This window comes from Nelumbo nucifera, chromosome 3, assembly GCF_055504915.1.
Source record: "Nelumbo nucifera cultivar China Antique chromosome 3, China Antique-T2T, whole genome shotgun sequence".
NCBI lineage: Eukaryota > Viridiplantae > Streptophyta > Magnoliopsida > Proteales > Nelumbonaceae > Nelumbo > Nelumbo nucifera.
In genome coordinates this window covers 17182079-17198414 of record NC_142651.1, presented here as the reverse complement: position 1 = coordinate 17198414, position 16336 = coordinate 17182079, and the positions used below count along the sequence as shown (strand labels likewise).

The window sequence follows — 16336 nt, the reverse complement described above, 5'->3', positions numbered from 1 at the left end:
CAGGAGCCAGAAAGGTCTGTGGTCCTGACAATCCCTCCAGCACGGTCAGTAGTCCGGACTAATGGGAATTTGAACAACAAATAAATGCATACCCTATGCTTAAAGCGCTCCCAGTTATTCAACAGGAAACCCACTAGCAATTACATAAAAGTGAGTGTTATTTGTATTTCATTGATGACTGAGTGGGCGGAGAAAAAGAACGAACGATACAAGAAGACAAGGTACTAATATATGACATTTCCTTCCATTCTGTGTGCGCTTTAGAGATGCGAGGCTCTTGATTAATATATATTATATATGGCCATTTGGCTTATCAAAATCCTTTGAATTTTGATACGTGCTACACTTATAACTACGCAACTACACCTTAAGTGGTTCTGAATCTGAACCCATGTTCAATTGGTTCATGTGAAGTTAGCTCCCGTCTTGATGAGTTGATGTTACTGCTTACACAGTACACACCGCTCAAGTGTGAGTTTGATCCCGTTTTGTTTGTGGGACTCTGTAAAAAGGGAGAGATGAGATGAGCTCCAACTAGTGTTGTCAGGTACGACCAGACGAGATTGTCGAATTGTTAGAATCGAGAAGCTTTAGGCTGCCTAGTTCTTAGAGATGTTTAACTTGAGTGCTGGGTTCAAGGTTCTAAAAATGGTGGTATGATACCAATCTTTTTTTTTTTTTTGAAAATGACAATTTTTTGGGACCAAATAATGCAAAAGAGGCAGTTCTTTTCATGGTTTACTTTTTGAACCTCGATGTGTGAGCATTGATTGCTTGATTCATTACTTTCACTATCTACTTTTGAAGTTCCTGCTTTTGATATTATGACTAAAGCTAATTGTCATTTCATACTTACATAAGTAAACCATCTTTTTCTTGGTCGAGCAAGCTATAAAAATGTTGTTTTCCAAATAATGCCATTTTGCTAGTTCTGGAACCATGGATCGAAGGAAGTATAGAAGTATAGAATGAATCGAAAGTCTAACTCCTTGTTGGTCACTTTGATCAATCTTTCTCATTACCTTGATTTATACCTCACAAATACAAATGAGTATGGTGGCACTGAACAGAACAGAGTGGTTAAACACAACTCGTTTAACCAAGCCCAGATAGATAAGATAAGGCTTAGATGATGATAATACTGAGGAGGAGGAGGAGGTTAGGAACCCCCTTATCCACCAGTGAACAATGGCTACAAGCAGATACCAATGGCCTGAAAGTGATGGAGTTAGATTCAATTCCATACTTTTCCAACCTTCCTGTAAACTTTAAAGCTTTTGGGGGCACTAGCATGCTGGGCAAATGCACTGATCATTTTGTTCCATGGAAATATATGTGCTTTAATTTTGGTATCTCCTCCAACAATCTACAGATGTCCTCCTCCAAGTTTCCATACTTGACGTGTACGCTCAGAATTGGAGGGGTTTTGACAAGTAGGGGTGTCAATTGAACTGGATTTGGTCCAATCCAATGTGAGTCCATTATAAATGGACCAGGTCCAGTCCAATCCAATCCAATGAATGTTTTGGACCAATTTGAACCGATCCAATTCATTGTTTGGACTGTCCAATCTGTTCAAATTCATTTTGATTTAGATTGGCTTCAACCCAAACCCAGTCCATTGACACATATATTCTTATCTTATACCAATGGACCAGATATTGGCTTAATCCAACCCAATCCAATTCAACCATTAAAGCCCATATATATTTATATATATACATGCACCTTTCAAGCTTAATAAGCCTTTTACAATGGCCTGGAAGTAAAACCTTTCAAGGTTTTGCTTCTTTTGGGCTGGGCTAAATCAGGCCTTGGGTCAGCCCAGCGCAATGCTTGCCCCTGGCCCTGCGATTCGAGTTCGAGGTAAGTCAGTCCAGGCACCCGTTTGAGAGGGCTTTTATGCAGAGGCTTCTGGCTTTGCAAGGTGGGCCTCATATGGAAAGTCCATTCAAGTTTTGACAAAATTGTAATACCAGTCCATCCAAATTTGCACCCCTGCCAAATAACCTAAAGGGAAAAGGTTCGACTATGGTGGCAGAAAGGCATGATTCAGGAAAAACATACAACAATCAACAGGTATCATAAAAGTAGGAACCAATTAGATGGATTTTCATCAAAATTTATGGGGTTGTGATTGGTCAAAGCTTTTTTGATATAATGTTTTTTCAACATAATAGATTTTCTCAAGAATCGGAAAGACATGATACCATAAGAGATTTGACCAATTAAAGCACTCCATGAATTTTGATGAATTGTCATCTATTTTATAACACCCAGTTGATTGGCTGTATAAGTTTTTCCGGTATCATAGTCGAACCCTAACCTAAAGAAAAATAAGAAGATGAAGAAGAATTGAGACTACTCTCCCCACGTCTTCCTCTTCAGAGTAACTCACTCCACCATGTGCCTCCCTCATGTCTCAGGTCCAGTTCAATTCTCTGGCCTGCATCATTGCACATGCCAACATGCCCTTTATTATATATAGACTTAAAGGATTGCGGCATGCGTGATGGATGATGCAAGAAGAGCATAGAAAATGGTTTGTTTATGTCAACTACACCATGTATATAATATAAATAAGGCTGTCATAAGTTCATAGCATCATACAAAGCTGTCCAATCATTCTCACAGACCTAAACAATGATCGAATGTCATCAGAGGAGTCACACATCACTTACATATATATAATCTTTATGTCCATGTATGATGTATCCATCCATCAAAAGGAAAGAAAAACAATCTTCTCCTTTATTTTCTTATTACTTCTGATCTATTATTAGTTTTGGATTTTTTTTTTTTTTGGCATATCGAACCTAACAACAATAAAATTAAGTAAATATTTACACTTCAATTTTGAATATCAGAATGCTCTGAGTCCAATAAAGTCAATAGACAATTCACAATTTAACTAAAGTCTGTTCTCTTTGATATTGATATTTTCCTTTTTGGCGTTTATTTCTTCTCCTGGCTTTGGAGTAAGTGCTCTTTTTTATGATATGCACTTGGGAAGGTGACTTCGTTCTTACTCTTAATTAAGAAAAAAAATTGCAGCATGGGCTTTGAAGAACCAAACAAGTGTTGTTACATCATGCTAATTATGTACTAATTTTGACATAAAACTTGCATAGGTGGAGTGGAGAACAAGAGGAAAGGGGGACACTAGAAAGAGATAAGTGAATTCGGGTTACATCCTCACAAAAACCTGTTCCCACTGCCCCTCGCAACCGTGCATTGAGAATATCTTTCGTGAATAAAAACATATAAAGATGTTCTCCATGCACAGCTACAAAGGGATTGTGAGGACAATATCCAAATGCGAAATAAATTGGGAGAAGGGAATGAAAGTTGCGAAACTCTCTTTTCATATAAGGGAAAATCTATGATGCTGAAAAGGCAAGGAATAAAAAAATTATCTTAACCTCTCATCTGATTAGGGGTGAAAAAGAAAGCGAAAAACTGAATCGACTGAAACTAAATTAAAAAATTGGTTAATTGAACCGATTGATTCAATGTTTTTAAAAAACCGAAGGTATCGGTTAAAATATAGAAAACTGGCGATTAACCAAACCGACTAGTATATGTATATTCTATATATTCTATATATATATTTATGTATATTATATATTATATATGTAATTTTTATATTTTTATATATTATAAATTGATAAATATGCAGTATATATATATATATAAATGTATATATTTATAATATATGATATATTATTTAGTAATTAAAATATAATATTTGATATATATATATATATATTTATAATTTTTTATTATATTTTTATAATATATATTATAAAAATTGAAAAACCAAAAAACCGACAAACCAAACAGATGGTTAACCAATCCGGTTAACCAGTTAACCAACTGATTTCAGTCACTAGTTTTCAAAAAACCGGTAATACTGATTTGGTCCTAAAAAACCCCACGGTTCGATTAACTGAACCCCCTACATCTAATCTTCGGATTTTGAAGCAAATATTTGGTGGGTGGTCAGAACTCATAAGTGCTACTGAACCCTTTCTTAGGTGGGTGAGACCCATCCAATAATGGTATTGATGCACCACCTGCAAACGGATTGGATTTAATTTGATTCATTTAAGTTGGATTTAGATATTTGTTTATCCATCATAGGATAAGGTTTGAAAATGTGATATATTAATTGATTTGAATATGGATGTTATTTGATATAATTATGCACACATACAGATAAATCTCATTTCGTTCAACTACAATATAAACCCTATCTCATGATTTTTCTATTGAATCCAATTCAAAATAAACCCTATTTGAATTAGTCCGAATTTAATTCCAGCCTTATCCAATAAGCTGTTTTATGTCCCTATGTCATAGGGTCCATTTGGTTCATAGTCAAACTGGAATCGAAGTAGTTTATTCAACTTATCTATTTGGTGTAAGAATTTAAATCAAAATAAGAATCGGTTGGAATAGATTTTCATTTACAGGGAAGAGGGAAAATGATCATTCCCTCAAACGGGACGATGGGAGAATGCACTTTTGTCAAAAATGAACATGAGATTCTCGATTCAACCAAAGAGTTGACCTTTCTAATTCTGATTATAGATCCCTAAATTCTGCAAATCAAATGCACCCTTACCTTATTTTGTTTGTTTGTGTATATAAATAAATAAAACCCAAAATAAAAATTAACCAAAAATTGCAATTTCTCATTTGCCCCGATACATTTGCACTACAAACAAGCAGGGCCTCAACATCAATTTAGAAATTGCCTATTTGAGCACCACATGCTCAGTGATGCAACGAATCTTGATGTATTTACTGTAAATCAACCAATCACCGAGCACTGAATAATTCAAATATCAAATGTCGATTTCATGGCCACCGTACAATTCAGATTAGATGGCCTTGACAAACTTAATAATTGTCTGATGTTCGAACGGCCTCGAAAAGCCGAGATCCATGGAATAATTTCTCCACGTGGACTAACATAGAACCAAAGTTCTGTTTTACTTTTTTTCTCCGGTCAAATTAAAAAAGAAAAAAAAAAAAAACTTAAAAAGGACATTTTAGAGGGAATTCAAATAAAGCATCTCACCTACTCTACTTTCAATTCTCCCGCGAACCCCATTATTGAGCTGCTGCATATTCGTGTCTCGATTTCTTATTAGGTTCTGATTCCGTGATTCTGTCACTGTTCCATGGAGTTCAGCTCTTCATAACTCCTTTTCCCTGTTGTGATACGTGTTTAAGTTTCCTGAAATTCAATTTTTTTTCTTTCAACTTCTTGTTGAAACTCTGTTACTTAGTTGAAACAGCTTTTGCTCCTCCTGCGTTTATAGAAAAACACGTCTGAAAAATCATAATCTTAGGAATCTGTGTTCCTAAAATTCTAGGGTTTACCTTCCGAAGACCGAAATAGAAGTATGATTCCTCTATCTCATTGTTTTATTTGTGTATAAATTTACTCGTTTGCTTCTCTTCGTTCTTAATTCAATGGTCCAGAGAACGATAGATAACGAACTCTGATGTCTACGAATTGAAATTCAGACCTTGTGAGAGGATTAAATAGTCTTTTGTGTCTCTACCTTATAGTTAAGTTTTTGTATATTTTCGTTTATTAATGGCTTCCGTTGGAAACCTGGTTCATCTTTCGGCTCCTCGTTCTCGAATTTCGTCTCTGTATTTGTCTTCGAATAGGCATCCTCCTAATTCTATTGTTCTCAAGAACCGCTCGGTTGTTCCCCAAGCCTCACGTCTCGCATTCTTATCGCTGCCAGAGAATAAAAGCAACTCTTCTGCTCCAACTGAGTTCTCTGGCAAGTTTCTGAGGTTTTCTGGTTCAAATCCATTGTTGAGAAGACATCGTCCCGTAACATTCCCGGTCGTCTCTACCGCTGCAGCTGCTGACGGTCGTGAAGTTGAAACTTCAAGCGGGTCGGAATTCGATATTCTTTTTCTTCCTCACAGGATTTCTCTTTCCATGTTTATTAATTTTTAATTTGCATTTGCTTTTCTTTAACATCTATTATTGTTTTTTTAAAAGTTTATTGTGTAAAATTTCCAATTTTCTGGTTAATTGCAGGCTTAACAAGCCTTCCAAGGGTTTTTGTGAGAAGTATCCAGCACTTGTTACTGGCTTCTTTTTTTTCATGTGGTAAGTAATCATGTATGTGTTTATGTGTTCATGACTATATGTATGCAACTACCGATGTTCTTATTTATGGGATATTAAGTCATCTATTTTATGATGCCTATTACTTGAAAATTTAGCAAGTCATCTTCAAGGATAAGGATTTGAAACCATGCAAACAAGCAAACCTTGGAAGCCAGAAATCTATAGTTGATCATTGATGTTGTAAGTGCTATGGTGAGGCGAGTTAGGGTGGTCTCCTCGAAGGACGAAGAAGGATTAGGATTAGGGCCTCAAGGGGAGATGATGGGTATGCTTTCGCCTATTGGGAGTTTCAACAAAGCCGGACAGTAAGAGTGGTAAAAGAATGTGTGTTCGTTGTTCCTTTTTCTCCCTTTATAAGGGGGATCCCAAGACTTTAACGAGAAGGATCCAAAAAGGGTTCCGTTCCTATTAGGAAAGGGAATCCTTGTCTTTATGTCAGTTATCAAGGTATTAGGGTTTCGTCACGTGTCTAACGAGATCTTCTGACCTCTTGAGGTCACATGTCATGGGTGGGGCCATGTTTGGCTGCTATGTCCAGCTGTTCGTCTTATCGTCTTCGGGATGCTTTGTGTAGCCGTTGCGAGTATTAGGTGACATCGTGTTCTCATCGCAGGTTCAAGGTGGCTCTTGAAGCTCATCGCAAGCTTGGGACAGCTCTTTGAGCTCATCGCATGCTTGGGGGTAGTCCTCTATGTTGCTACAAGTGTGTGTGGTTTTGCTTCGATTCCTTAATCATGATCATGGCAATGGGGAACTTCATGTACTTACAGATGTCATATTCTTAGTACTTGCAAGTCCCTATATTACCATGCAAACAATATGTGTAAGCACCTAATTACAAACAAGCATGTTTGAAGCCCTTGGTTGTGTATGGAGCATGTCTGTCTGTTTGTTTGTGTTTTACATGCCTAAAATTCAATGGGATCTTAGAAACATATTTTAGCCATTTACAAAGAGTCATACCTCTGTCCAACTACGTATACATTGTAGAAGATCAGCAGTCTCAACAGTCATCAGATGTGAATGTTCTGCAAAGCCACAACAGTCTTGAGAATAGATCATTCTTATTGGATTCATTGTATGCACGGTTCTGTTAAAATCAATACTTCTTATTCTCTTGTTCACCATAAAATCAAAACATGAATGACATGCACTTGTCTATATAAAGTTAGCGAATTCATCTCTCAGCAGATCACTGAGTAACCACCTACTTAGTAATTTTACATGCATATCATTCATTCTCTTCTTTTTTTTTGGAGCTGTAAAAATGTATTTCTTTGATATACTTATTTAAAAATCCATCTGGTTATATTTATCCACAATTTTATTTTTTTTCTCTTTTTTGGGTGAAGGTCATTTAAATTTCCACTGTTATGAATTGACTTCAAGTCATCAGGTGTAGATGAAAATCGTACTGGTCAATGTATGTCTAACTAGTGGCTGCTGACCAACACAAGACAGGATATAGTACTTCTCGTTGGTCAACGTAAGAAACATTTTAAAAAAAGGGCAATTATCCATTCCTGGTCCTGATTCTTTGGGGGTCTTTGTGTAACACAAAATATTTCCTATTTGAAAATAGAACTCTGAATGCATTTTATAAGAAGCATTTCCCATTTCAATATAAACCTTTGAATCAACAAAAAATAAAAACATGTTATGGTTTTCATCAGCATCCTAAGAATCCTAATCATTTATCCTTAACCATTTTTAATGTATCATTTCTTCTGGGTTTTGTTTTAGGTGATACAACATTGCATGTAAAATATTTGATTGTCATCCATTTTTTTCTTCTGTTTCAGGTATTTCTTGAATGTCATCTTCAATATTCTCAACAAGAAGGTCTATAACTATTTTCCATATCCATAGTGAGTTGTCTAAACCACATGAAGTTCATGTCCTTTTGCAGGGTTAATATTGTTGCTCTTGTATCCTTCTTATAAGAAGCTTTTAATTTATATATCTATTGTTCCAGAAACATGTTCTGTAACCAACTGATGTGGCTTAGTTGGTGGGTTCTCTTACTGGTTGTAGTAGAGACTCTGCCACCGGGGTTGGGGGGTATAGGTATAGGGGAGGGGATGGGCTACACCCAGCTGTGTAGCCCCATAAAGCCAAAAGAAAAAGTTAAGTAACAATTTTCTCTTTATTCTTTCTCCTCCTGCAGCTTTGTTTCTGTTGTGCATCTACTAGTTGGAGTAGGATACTGTCTTGTAAGCTGGGCTATTGGCCTGCCAAAACGTGCTGTAAGTTTTTACACCCAGGAATTGCAGTTACATTTCCTTAAGATATGGTTTAAATAAATGGGTTATTGCTGTTTCTGTGCAAGCAGCCAATTGATAAGGATCTCTTAGCACTCCTCACGCCGGTTGCTTTCTGCCACGCCCTTGGACATGTAATGTCAAATGTCTCATTTGCAGCTGTTGCTGTTTCTTTTACACACACAATCAAAGGTATATAGGGCTGAAGACAGTAAATCTCCCTCAGTTAAGCAAACATTTTTCATTCATATGCTATTTAGTTGTTGTCAGGGAGTCCATGATTCAATTTGCACATAATAGATGGAAGTACTTGTCATTTACAATTATACTTTTTCCACTTGGATGTTCTAGAGGTGGGCCTACTTTATCATGGACTGTATTTTTATATGATTCTTACCATCTAATGACCTAGAACTAAAGTCTAATCTACTTATTTTAAATTGTTCTTCGCTTAGCAGTTGGCATCATGTTATATTCTCGAACAAATTGATTGAGGGAACCAGAACTTTGGGGATCCCCCCTCCTAGGGGTGGGAAATGCTACTCTTGTCTGAATGACCATGCTCTAAAGCTAGCCCTTAATGTCCAGATGAATCAAATTATGCATTGGGAATGGAATCTGCAGTACATGAACCTCAAAGCATGTTTTGGGTAGTGAAGTGGCATAGATGGTAGGGAGTCTAGGGACCAATTCCAAGTGATGGTCCTCAAGACCAGCTTATCTATCATTTTGTTAATAAATGTTTCTACTTTTTTCTATTGCTTCATAATTTAACAAGCTTCAGTAGTAATTGTGTTGTTATCATGAATCTATCTTCTTCAAAGTTCCATTTAGGATTCACTTGTCAGAGGTTTGAAAGCAGTACTCTTGCTAGGTGCTACTAATAGTGAGAACTTGCTCTCCAATTTCCTTGATGAATTGACTGGAGCTGTTTCTTGAATTACAACTCTCTGTTTCATATTATGTTATTCAGCCTGTAAACAGTCACAGTTACACTTTTAGTCATTACTTATTAGAACCAATGCTTCCTGTCCATCTGTTTTTTCTTATGGATGATAATTAAATGGTCAAAAAATAGAAATATGGCAAGTGTGGGATGGTAACTTGACAATTTCATGTTGCTCCCTACATAGTATTCTTTTTAGGCCCTTACTGACACCTTTCTTCATTTTGTTATGCAGCGCTGGAGCCCTTTTTCAATGCTGCTGCTTCACAGTTCATTTTAGGTCACCGGATTCCATTAGCCTTATGGCTATCATTGGCCCCTGTTGTTATTGGTAACTTTTTGGCAACTCCACATTGTTCCTTCTCTCTACATAAGTTGAACATCTATATGGTCCCCTGCTCTCGCCCCCACGCCTGAAATATTTGAATATTTGTTTTGGAAATTTTAGGTTTGTGCTTGATGCTTGCTGGTAATAAGTTCAAGTATGAAGTACCTGCATGGTAACATATATCTTATTTGCTGACATGATCATCGGATTTGTGTTTTAGGTGTATCTATGGCATCGTTGACTGAACTTTCTTTCAACTGGACTGGTTTCATTAGTGCAATGATTTCCAACATTGCATTCACCTACAGAAGTATCTATTCAAAGAAAGCAATGGTACAATTTTGGAACAATATCTTCTTTATTTGTTACTTTAAAGTTTTTGCTTCTTCATGCACTATTGAACTATCAGACAAAAACTTCTGTGGACTATTAGGAACAAAATATGTACCCATTAACCCATGTAAATTCCTGGTTACCCTGGTGCATAAGACCCTGAGATATAAATCCGTTGACTTTATTCTCTGGGTTTTGTACCTTAAGTTTCCTATGGAAGCCTCCTGGGCCATTGGGCCTCCCATGTGCTATCTTTTGGAATGATGGACTATACTCTCAGAATAAAAGTGGATGCTAGAACCAGAGGAAAGCCAGCTTTTAATAAAACCAGTAACTTAAAAGAAAGATATTACTGATGCCTCATAAATCAACAATATTTTTAATACACTATATCTTTTTTCATGGTAGCTGATAAAAAAATTTATGAAATTTCTGATACAACTAGTAACAGTTAATTCAAGAAAGGAAGTATTCTGTTTTAATCCTACCTTTTTATTGTCATTCTTTAGTTTACAAGATGGACCTAGCTTTAAGTTCTAACGATTTCTGACTTAATGCATTTTGTTTTAGTAGTCCTAATACTAGTTTACTACTAAGTTTAGGCAAAACTAATGAAAGGAATCTTAGTTTATCTTTCTTACCTAAATTTTGACATCAAAATTTGATCCCTTAATGGACCTAACTAAAAGATTTTAGAAATACTGCATTTCATCATCTGTCAATCTATTCATTGACTCTAAAGTAACCAACATTTTTTTAATCAATTTTAAAGTAACAATCATCAATAAAAGCATTCACTATTTACCTGGGCTGGAAGAAAATTAAACTTTCCCTGAAGCATGGAATTCATGTATGGATGTTTTCAAATTGTACTATTATGCGAATTAGATGTCTTATTTGTTTTGTAAAATTGAACAACATAGGCCATATATTTGCTCTTGATCCTTTTTTTATCAGTAACTGAAAATACCTTTTTATTAAGTTAAAAGATAAACAAGTAGGTATTATCTTTCAGCTCCCATCAAGCCAACCCCTTACATCTTAAACTCAAAAACAAGCCCAGAGCAAATGTTCCCTCAATCCTTAGTAATTTACTCTTACTTAATGTGGCATGCCAGTACTATTTCAGGTTAAATAGCACTTCTAGATGCTGTTTTGGTCCTTTAGGAAACTTGCATGTGTTCTTTTCACAAATAAATCTACCCCTGTTTGTGTGTCTTACACATACACATGGTTGATTGCGCATATATAATTTCAATTTTTTTGGGCATATAAGTTCTAATTTCTCATGGAGACAATTTTGTCTAGTCAAACAAAGATCTGGTGTTGATTGGAAGTTAAGCTGGACGATGCACTTTTCTAGATAGATTCCCTATATCCTTTTTTTTATTTTTTTTCAATTTTGACAGACAGGAATGGACAGCACAAATGTATATGCATATACATCAATAATTGCCCTCTTCTTTTGTATCCCACCAGCAATCCTCGTGAGTATATAATTACAGTGACCAGTTGAAAGCTTAGCATTTTATTTTAATTTCTTTTCTCTAATTCACTTTTCTGCACATATATAAAGGATGCCTTTTGGATGTGCTTTCAGATTGAGGGACCCCAGTTGATGCAACATGGATTTAGTGATGCGATTGCTAAAGTTGGCATCTTTAAGTTCCTGTCAGATCTTTTCTGGATCGGGATGTTTTACCATCTTTACAATCAGGTAATCCAGAACTCTCCTTCATGGTTTAGAAAATTAGGAGTACCATATAAAATCTTAGAATTGTTGTTTCGGTTGTCTCCTGAAGAGCTCAGTTCCTGTGGTTTTGATCTATGTCAAAAAGACCTTTTCTTGGATATGGTTCTAGTATCAATGGAAATGATCTTATATTTATTATTTTATCATTTGGTATTTGTTTATAAAATTAATCATTTTGTTTTCTGTATGTCTAGTAATGTAGAAGGTTGTACATTTTCCTATGAATCCTTTGATGAATCTTTGATAGTACAAGTTGATAAAAATTGTAGATATTTCCTCATGTGGTGCTTTGTGGGTTTAGTGTGTCAAACACCACAATGTATGGTGCAACAGTAGCAAATGTATATGTTTATGTGTATAGACATTATAGAAATGCCTGCAAAAAACAATTTATATGCTGATCTATTTTTCTCTGTGCCATAGGAGGATTGTAGAATTCCAGCTTTGATAGTTGCTAACTCTGGAACTTTATTCTGCAGCTTGCTACTAACACTTTAGAACGGGTTGCACCACTTACACATGCAGTTGGGAACGTGTTGAAACGTGTCTTTGTGATAGGATTCTCCATTGTAGTATTTGGTAATTACTCTTGTCCCTCATCTGAGGTTGCGTTTCTAAGAAAATGTCAATGAAATTACTCTTGTATTAAGACTTCAGATAAGTTCAGTCTCTCTTAGGGAAGGTAATCACTATTTTTATTGTTATTAATGGTCTCACTCAACCTTCAGGCCTGTAATGAGTCCTATTAGCAATTCTTGAACCTTAAACCTGGGTTTTCCGATTTCTAATACCTATCTGTAACCATAGTTTAGTAGTTGCTAAATGGGGGAGATTGTACAAGTTTTACATTTTTGATGTTGCTGCTTGTCCTGACTGATACAAAAAAGATCAAGGCTGGGCTTAGGCATGGTCAACTGTCATGCAATGGAACTTTTGCCTCTGGATGTTGGTCTAAAGGTGCAGCTCAGCCTATTGCAGCCTTACTGCCAGGATGCACCTTCCAATAAACAATAAATTGTCTTTTCTTAAAATTAAAAGAAGTAAATGTTAGTGGCAAAGAGATCTCCATATAAGTATGATGTTGAAGGTATGGTGACTTTTCCTGTTTTACTCCACATGTTTTTCCTGGCTCTACAAGGTAACCTCTGGTTACAACTTTCTGGGTTACAAAATGAGGATAATATTCTGGTAATCAGCAATATGTTGGGCCACTCCATATCTGTCACTGATTTTACATCCTGAGATGTTTGATATGATATTATATCCTTTCTTTTACTAGTGACAGTTTTTTTTTTATTAAGAAAAAAGGTATCTGCCTATGAATAAGCAATATGGAAATTACAATGATGATAATATGCCTTGAAATTGTTCTAAGCCTATAGGCATGACCAAGAAAAGAAATAAGAATTCAAAACAAAAGTTGACACCCCCATGATATCAATTAAAAAAATGGAAAGAAAGAAAGCAAGAAAGAAAGCCAACTTAGCATCTTGTTTTCATTTTCTGTGCCCCTTTTTCTATTCCCTGCTTCTTATACGGTCTGTATAATTTTTATACTTAATTAGAAGAGTTACCCTAGATGCATGGGCCATCTCTTATTGGTTGTATGCATATATACCTTGCTTCTTTATCATCTTATCAGGCTTGTAAAAACATATGCAGGAAATAAGATCTCCACACAGACAGGGATTGGCACAGCTATAGCAATTGCTGGTGTTGCTATTTATTCTTTAATCAAAGCAAATATGGAAGAAAAGAAACGTGTAAGACACCACACATCTTCATTTTCTATTTATGCATAGTCCAACCCCATCTTAGCTTATCATCTCTTTTGCTTGAAATGCAGGACATATATGTAGAAAAAGGTTCACATCTTGGATCAAGTAGGAATATTCCCTACAAACCAACCTATTTTTGTCATGTGGAAGGATATTGTGGTCAACCCAGACCAACCATTAGAATAAGGGACTCACTAGATTTTCCACATGTTCAATCCCATGGTCCATAGCACCACATGCCCCACCTTGTATTGGTGATTCTTGCAATTAATTTTATCTGTTAAAAATTTTTAACTTCAAACATAAAGCTTAAGCTGTTTTAAAAGGTATTTGAGGCATATGCCTATAGGTTCAGTGTTTGGCCTTGCTGCTTACACCTATGGGAGAAATAAAAGTCATTCGTCACTATGAAAAAAGGATGAGAAACAGCACAAGGTACCTTGTGGTTTGCAACCCAAACCAACCTTTAACCCTTGTACACTTCTTCTCCCTTTTCTCTCTCAAACCTGAAAAGTCCTGTATAGAGAAATAACCCTTGCTTCATGGTGTAATTTTTGCACCAGAGGTTTTGCCTAATAATAATTTAGAACTTTGTTTAAGATAATATAACCTTAATAAAAATGACAAAAAAATAGTTAACTGTTTATATGTTGATAAAACGAGTGTTTTTAAACCAAAATGATCTTATATGCTATCTATGAAATTTCCTGTTTTAGACATAAAATATAACAAAAGTTAACACGAAAACCAGGAGACCTCTATATGTTATTGACTTTTAATTAGTTGAGGTCTTTATTGGTTCAGAACAGTAAGAACTTGTACCGACCCAATTAATAATTGGGACACAGCCATAGATTTAGAACCAACATGATTGGTTCGGTTTTGTCAGGTAGACCCAATCCATTGATTGCTTTACTCTCAACCTCTCTTTTTCTCCAAAAGAGATCTCCCTCTTTTCTCTCAGAGGCACACTATTTTTCACCAAAGAGCGTATCATAACACACCCAGGAAAGAGACCTTTTATATGCAAAACACAAATACTTACCTAAGGGGGACCGCACACATTGTTAGATTACAACTCAACCCACCAGTTGAAAATAAGATACAAACCCAACAGGTGTATATGCTTCTAAGGTGCATGCCTTTAAGTGCTTTTTTGCATGAGGTGTGTGCCTAGTTTTCTTCCATTTTTTGAAACATTGATCCAGTTTGTAAATTTTAGACTAAATTATTCCTTGCTTAATGGCAACCTGTTATCATTTGTATCTTGCATGATTGCTAGCCAATATTAGAGGATAATGGACTATGCTACACAGATGTGGGTATCAGGGTTGGTGTCTGGAATTGTTATGAGGTGTAGGACTTAGTGAGCTCGTAAAATATGATTCAGGGATGTTGTTTTTTATTCTTTTATTTTCCTGTTAGCGTAATTTTGTTTTACACAAATAATAATGCTACTAGAGAAGAAAAAAAAAACGGATGTAAATGATGGTAGACACTTAAAATAATTTTTAACTGACTTTTCATTGTGTGCGCACTTTTTACTCACAAATTGGCTTGGTCAATTGCAGAAGGCTGCTACAACTACTGACTCGTAAGAGTACCATGTTCATCGACTTCAATCCTACTGACTTGAAGAATCCTGTATTTTATTGGGGGCCAATAAAAAAAAATCCTAAGATGTAAGGTGGGATCACTTAAATTTTGATTTCCATTCTGTTTCTCTTATAAAAAAGAAATAACAGCTTTGGTGTTTGGTCTCATGATCGTCATTTTCTTTCATGGGCATAAGCATTCGAACTTTCAGGAAGAAAATGAGGACTGAGATAAGCAACATTACCTTTACGTCTGACTCGTTGGTTGGTTTTTACATCTCAGCTTTCGTTTGAGTTGGTTTCATGTGTTGGGCTAGTGTTGCCGAATGGCAAAAATTTTCTCAGAACCTGGTTCATTTGAATCAGTCGAAAAAAAAAAACAAGGCACAAGATCTTGGAACTGTCAAGTGTCAACATGATTTTCCAGCACTTGAAACCAAGGTTCAAAATATCAATACGCCCAATACGCCGGTAGGGGTGTATCGGGCGTTTCAATACTTGTTATTTTACTTTTATTTATTTATTTATTTTTTTCAAAACTGGTTCAGGAGAGTCGGTCTAAGACCCCTCCATCCCCTGAACCAGTCAAACCCCCCAATACATCCACTGTAAGAGCGTATCGGAAGAGACCTAAAATAATACGTATTGGCCGATACGTAACGATACTTTGAACCTTACTTGAAACGGTAGAAATTTTTTGACTTGTGCTGTTGCAATTAAAATCAAGGAAATTATAAAAGATGTTCATTTCTAAACTTGTCTCAATTCAATATTTTGTTGGCAACAAGCGAAAAACAGTGAACTTTGTGTAGAAAGTATGACTCAACCGAATTGCTGTTCTCCCGTAATGTATAGTATGTAATAATACCAAAGAGAGAAAAAGCACAATTGAATAATTTCATTTCAAAAAACGTCTGAACAGTGCTTCATTGACTTTGCCTTAATTTTATGAACTAGGATTAATTCTAATTTTCATTTGAAATTACAATCGATGATAGAAGAAGTATTACCGAGAAAAAAAAGAAGATATGGATAATTTTGCGCTCCGATTAAATAATTGCCTAAATATGACCATATGGTTCATATCGGCCTTCATGAAAATAGATATTTTTTTCAGTAACAGCAGTTCTCTTTACTCATCTGTATTTTACCTTAATGTCCCTAGTCAGCCATATA

The 16336-nt window shown here is 35.7% G+C and overlaps 1 protein-coding gene across 2 annotated transcripts; it reads left to right on the top strand.

Annotated features, from left to right (window-relative positions):
* The first annotated feature begins 5060 nt into the window (after positions 1 to 5060).
* Positions 5061 to 15410, top strand: LOC104598928 (triose phosphate/phosphate translocator, chloroplastic-like). 2 transcript variants are annotated; one of them, XM_010261235.2, is made up of 12 exons: positions 5061 to 5925; positions 6074 to 6145; positions 7969 to 8034; positions 8334 to 8412; positions 8499 to 8619; positions 9609 to 9704; positions 9922 to 10034; positions 11444 to 11521; positions 11635 to 11751; positions 12267 to 12366; positions 13450 to 13550; positions 15137 to 15410. In XM_010261235.2, exons 1-12 carry the CDS (start codon positions 5612 to 5614, stop codon positions 15161 to 15163), a joined length of 1284 nt encoding a protein of 427 aa, XP_010259537.1. In that variant the 5' UTR covers positions 5061 to 5611; the 3' UTR covers positions 15164 to 15410. The 2 variants fall into 2 exon arrangements, with proteins under 2 accessions (XP_010259537.1, XP_088756671.1); XM_088900545.1 differs by lacking the exon at positions 15137 to 15410 and adding an exon at positions 13634 to 15102.
* Positions 15411 to 16336: the final 926 nt, after the last annotated feature.

Bases quoted from the DNA above. Each gene is read 5' to 3' on its own strand.
- LOC104598928 (XM_088900545.1), top strand. From the start codon at position 5,612: ATGGCTTCCGTTGGAAACCTGGTTCATCTTTCGGCTCCTCGTTCTCGA. The intron at 8,620-9,608 runs GTATATAGGGCT...TTTGTTATGCAG, and splicing joins TTTTACACACACAATCAAAG to CGCTGGAGCCCTTTTTCAAT. The intron at 10,035-11,443 runs GTACAATTTTGG...CAATTTTGACAG, and splicing joins TCTATTCAAAGAAAGCAATG to ACAGGAATGGACAGCACAAA.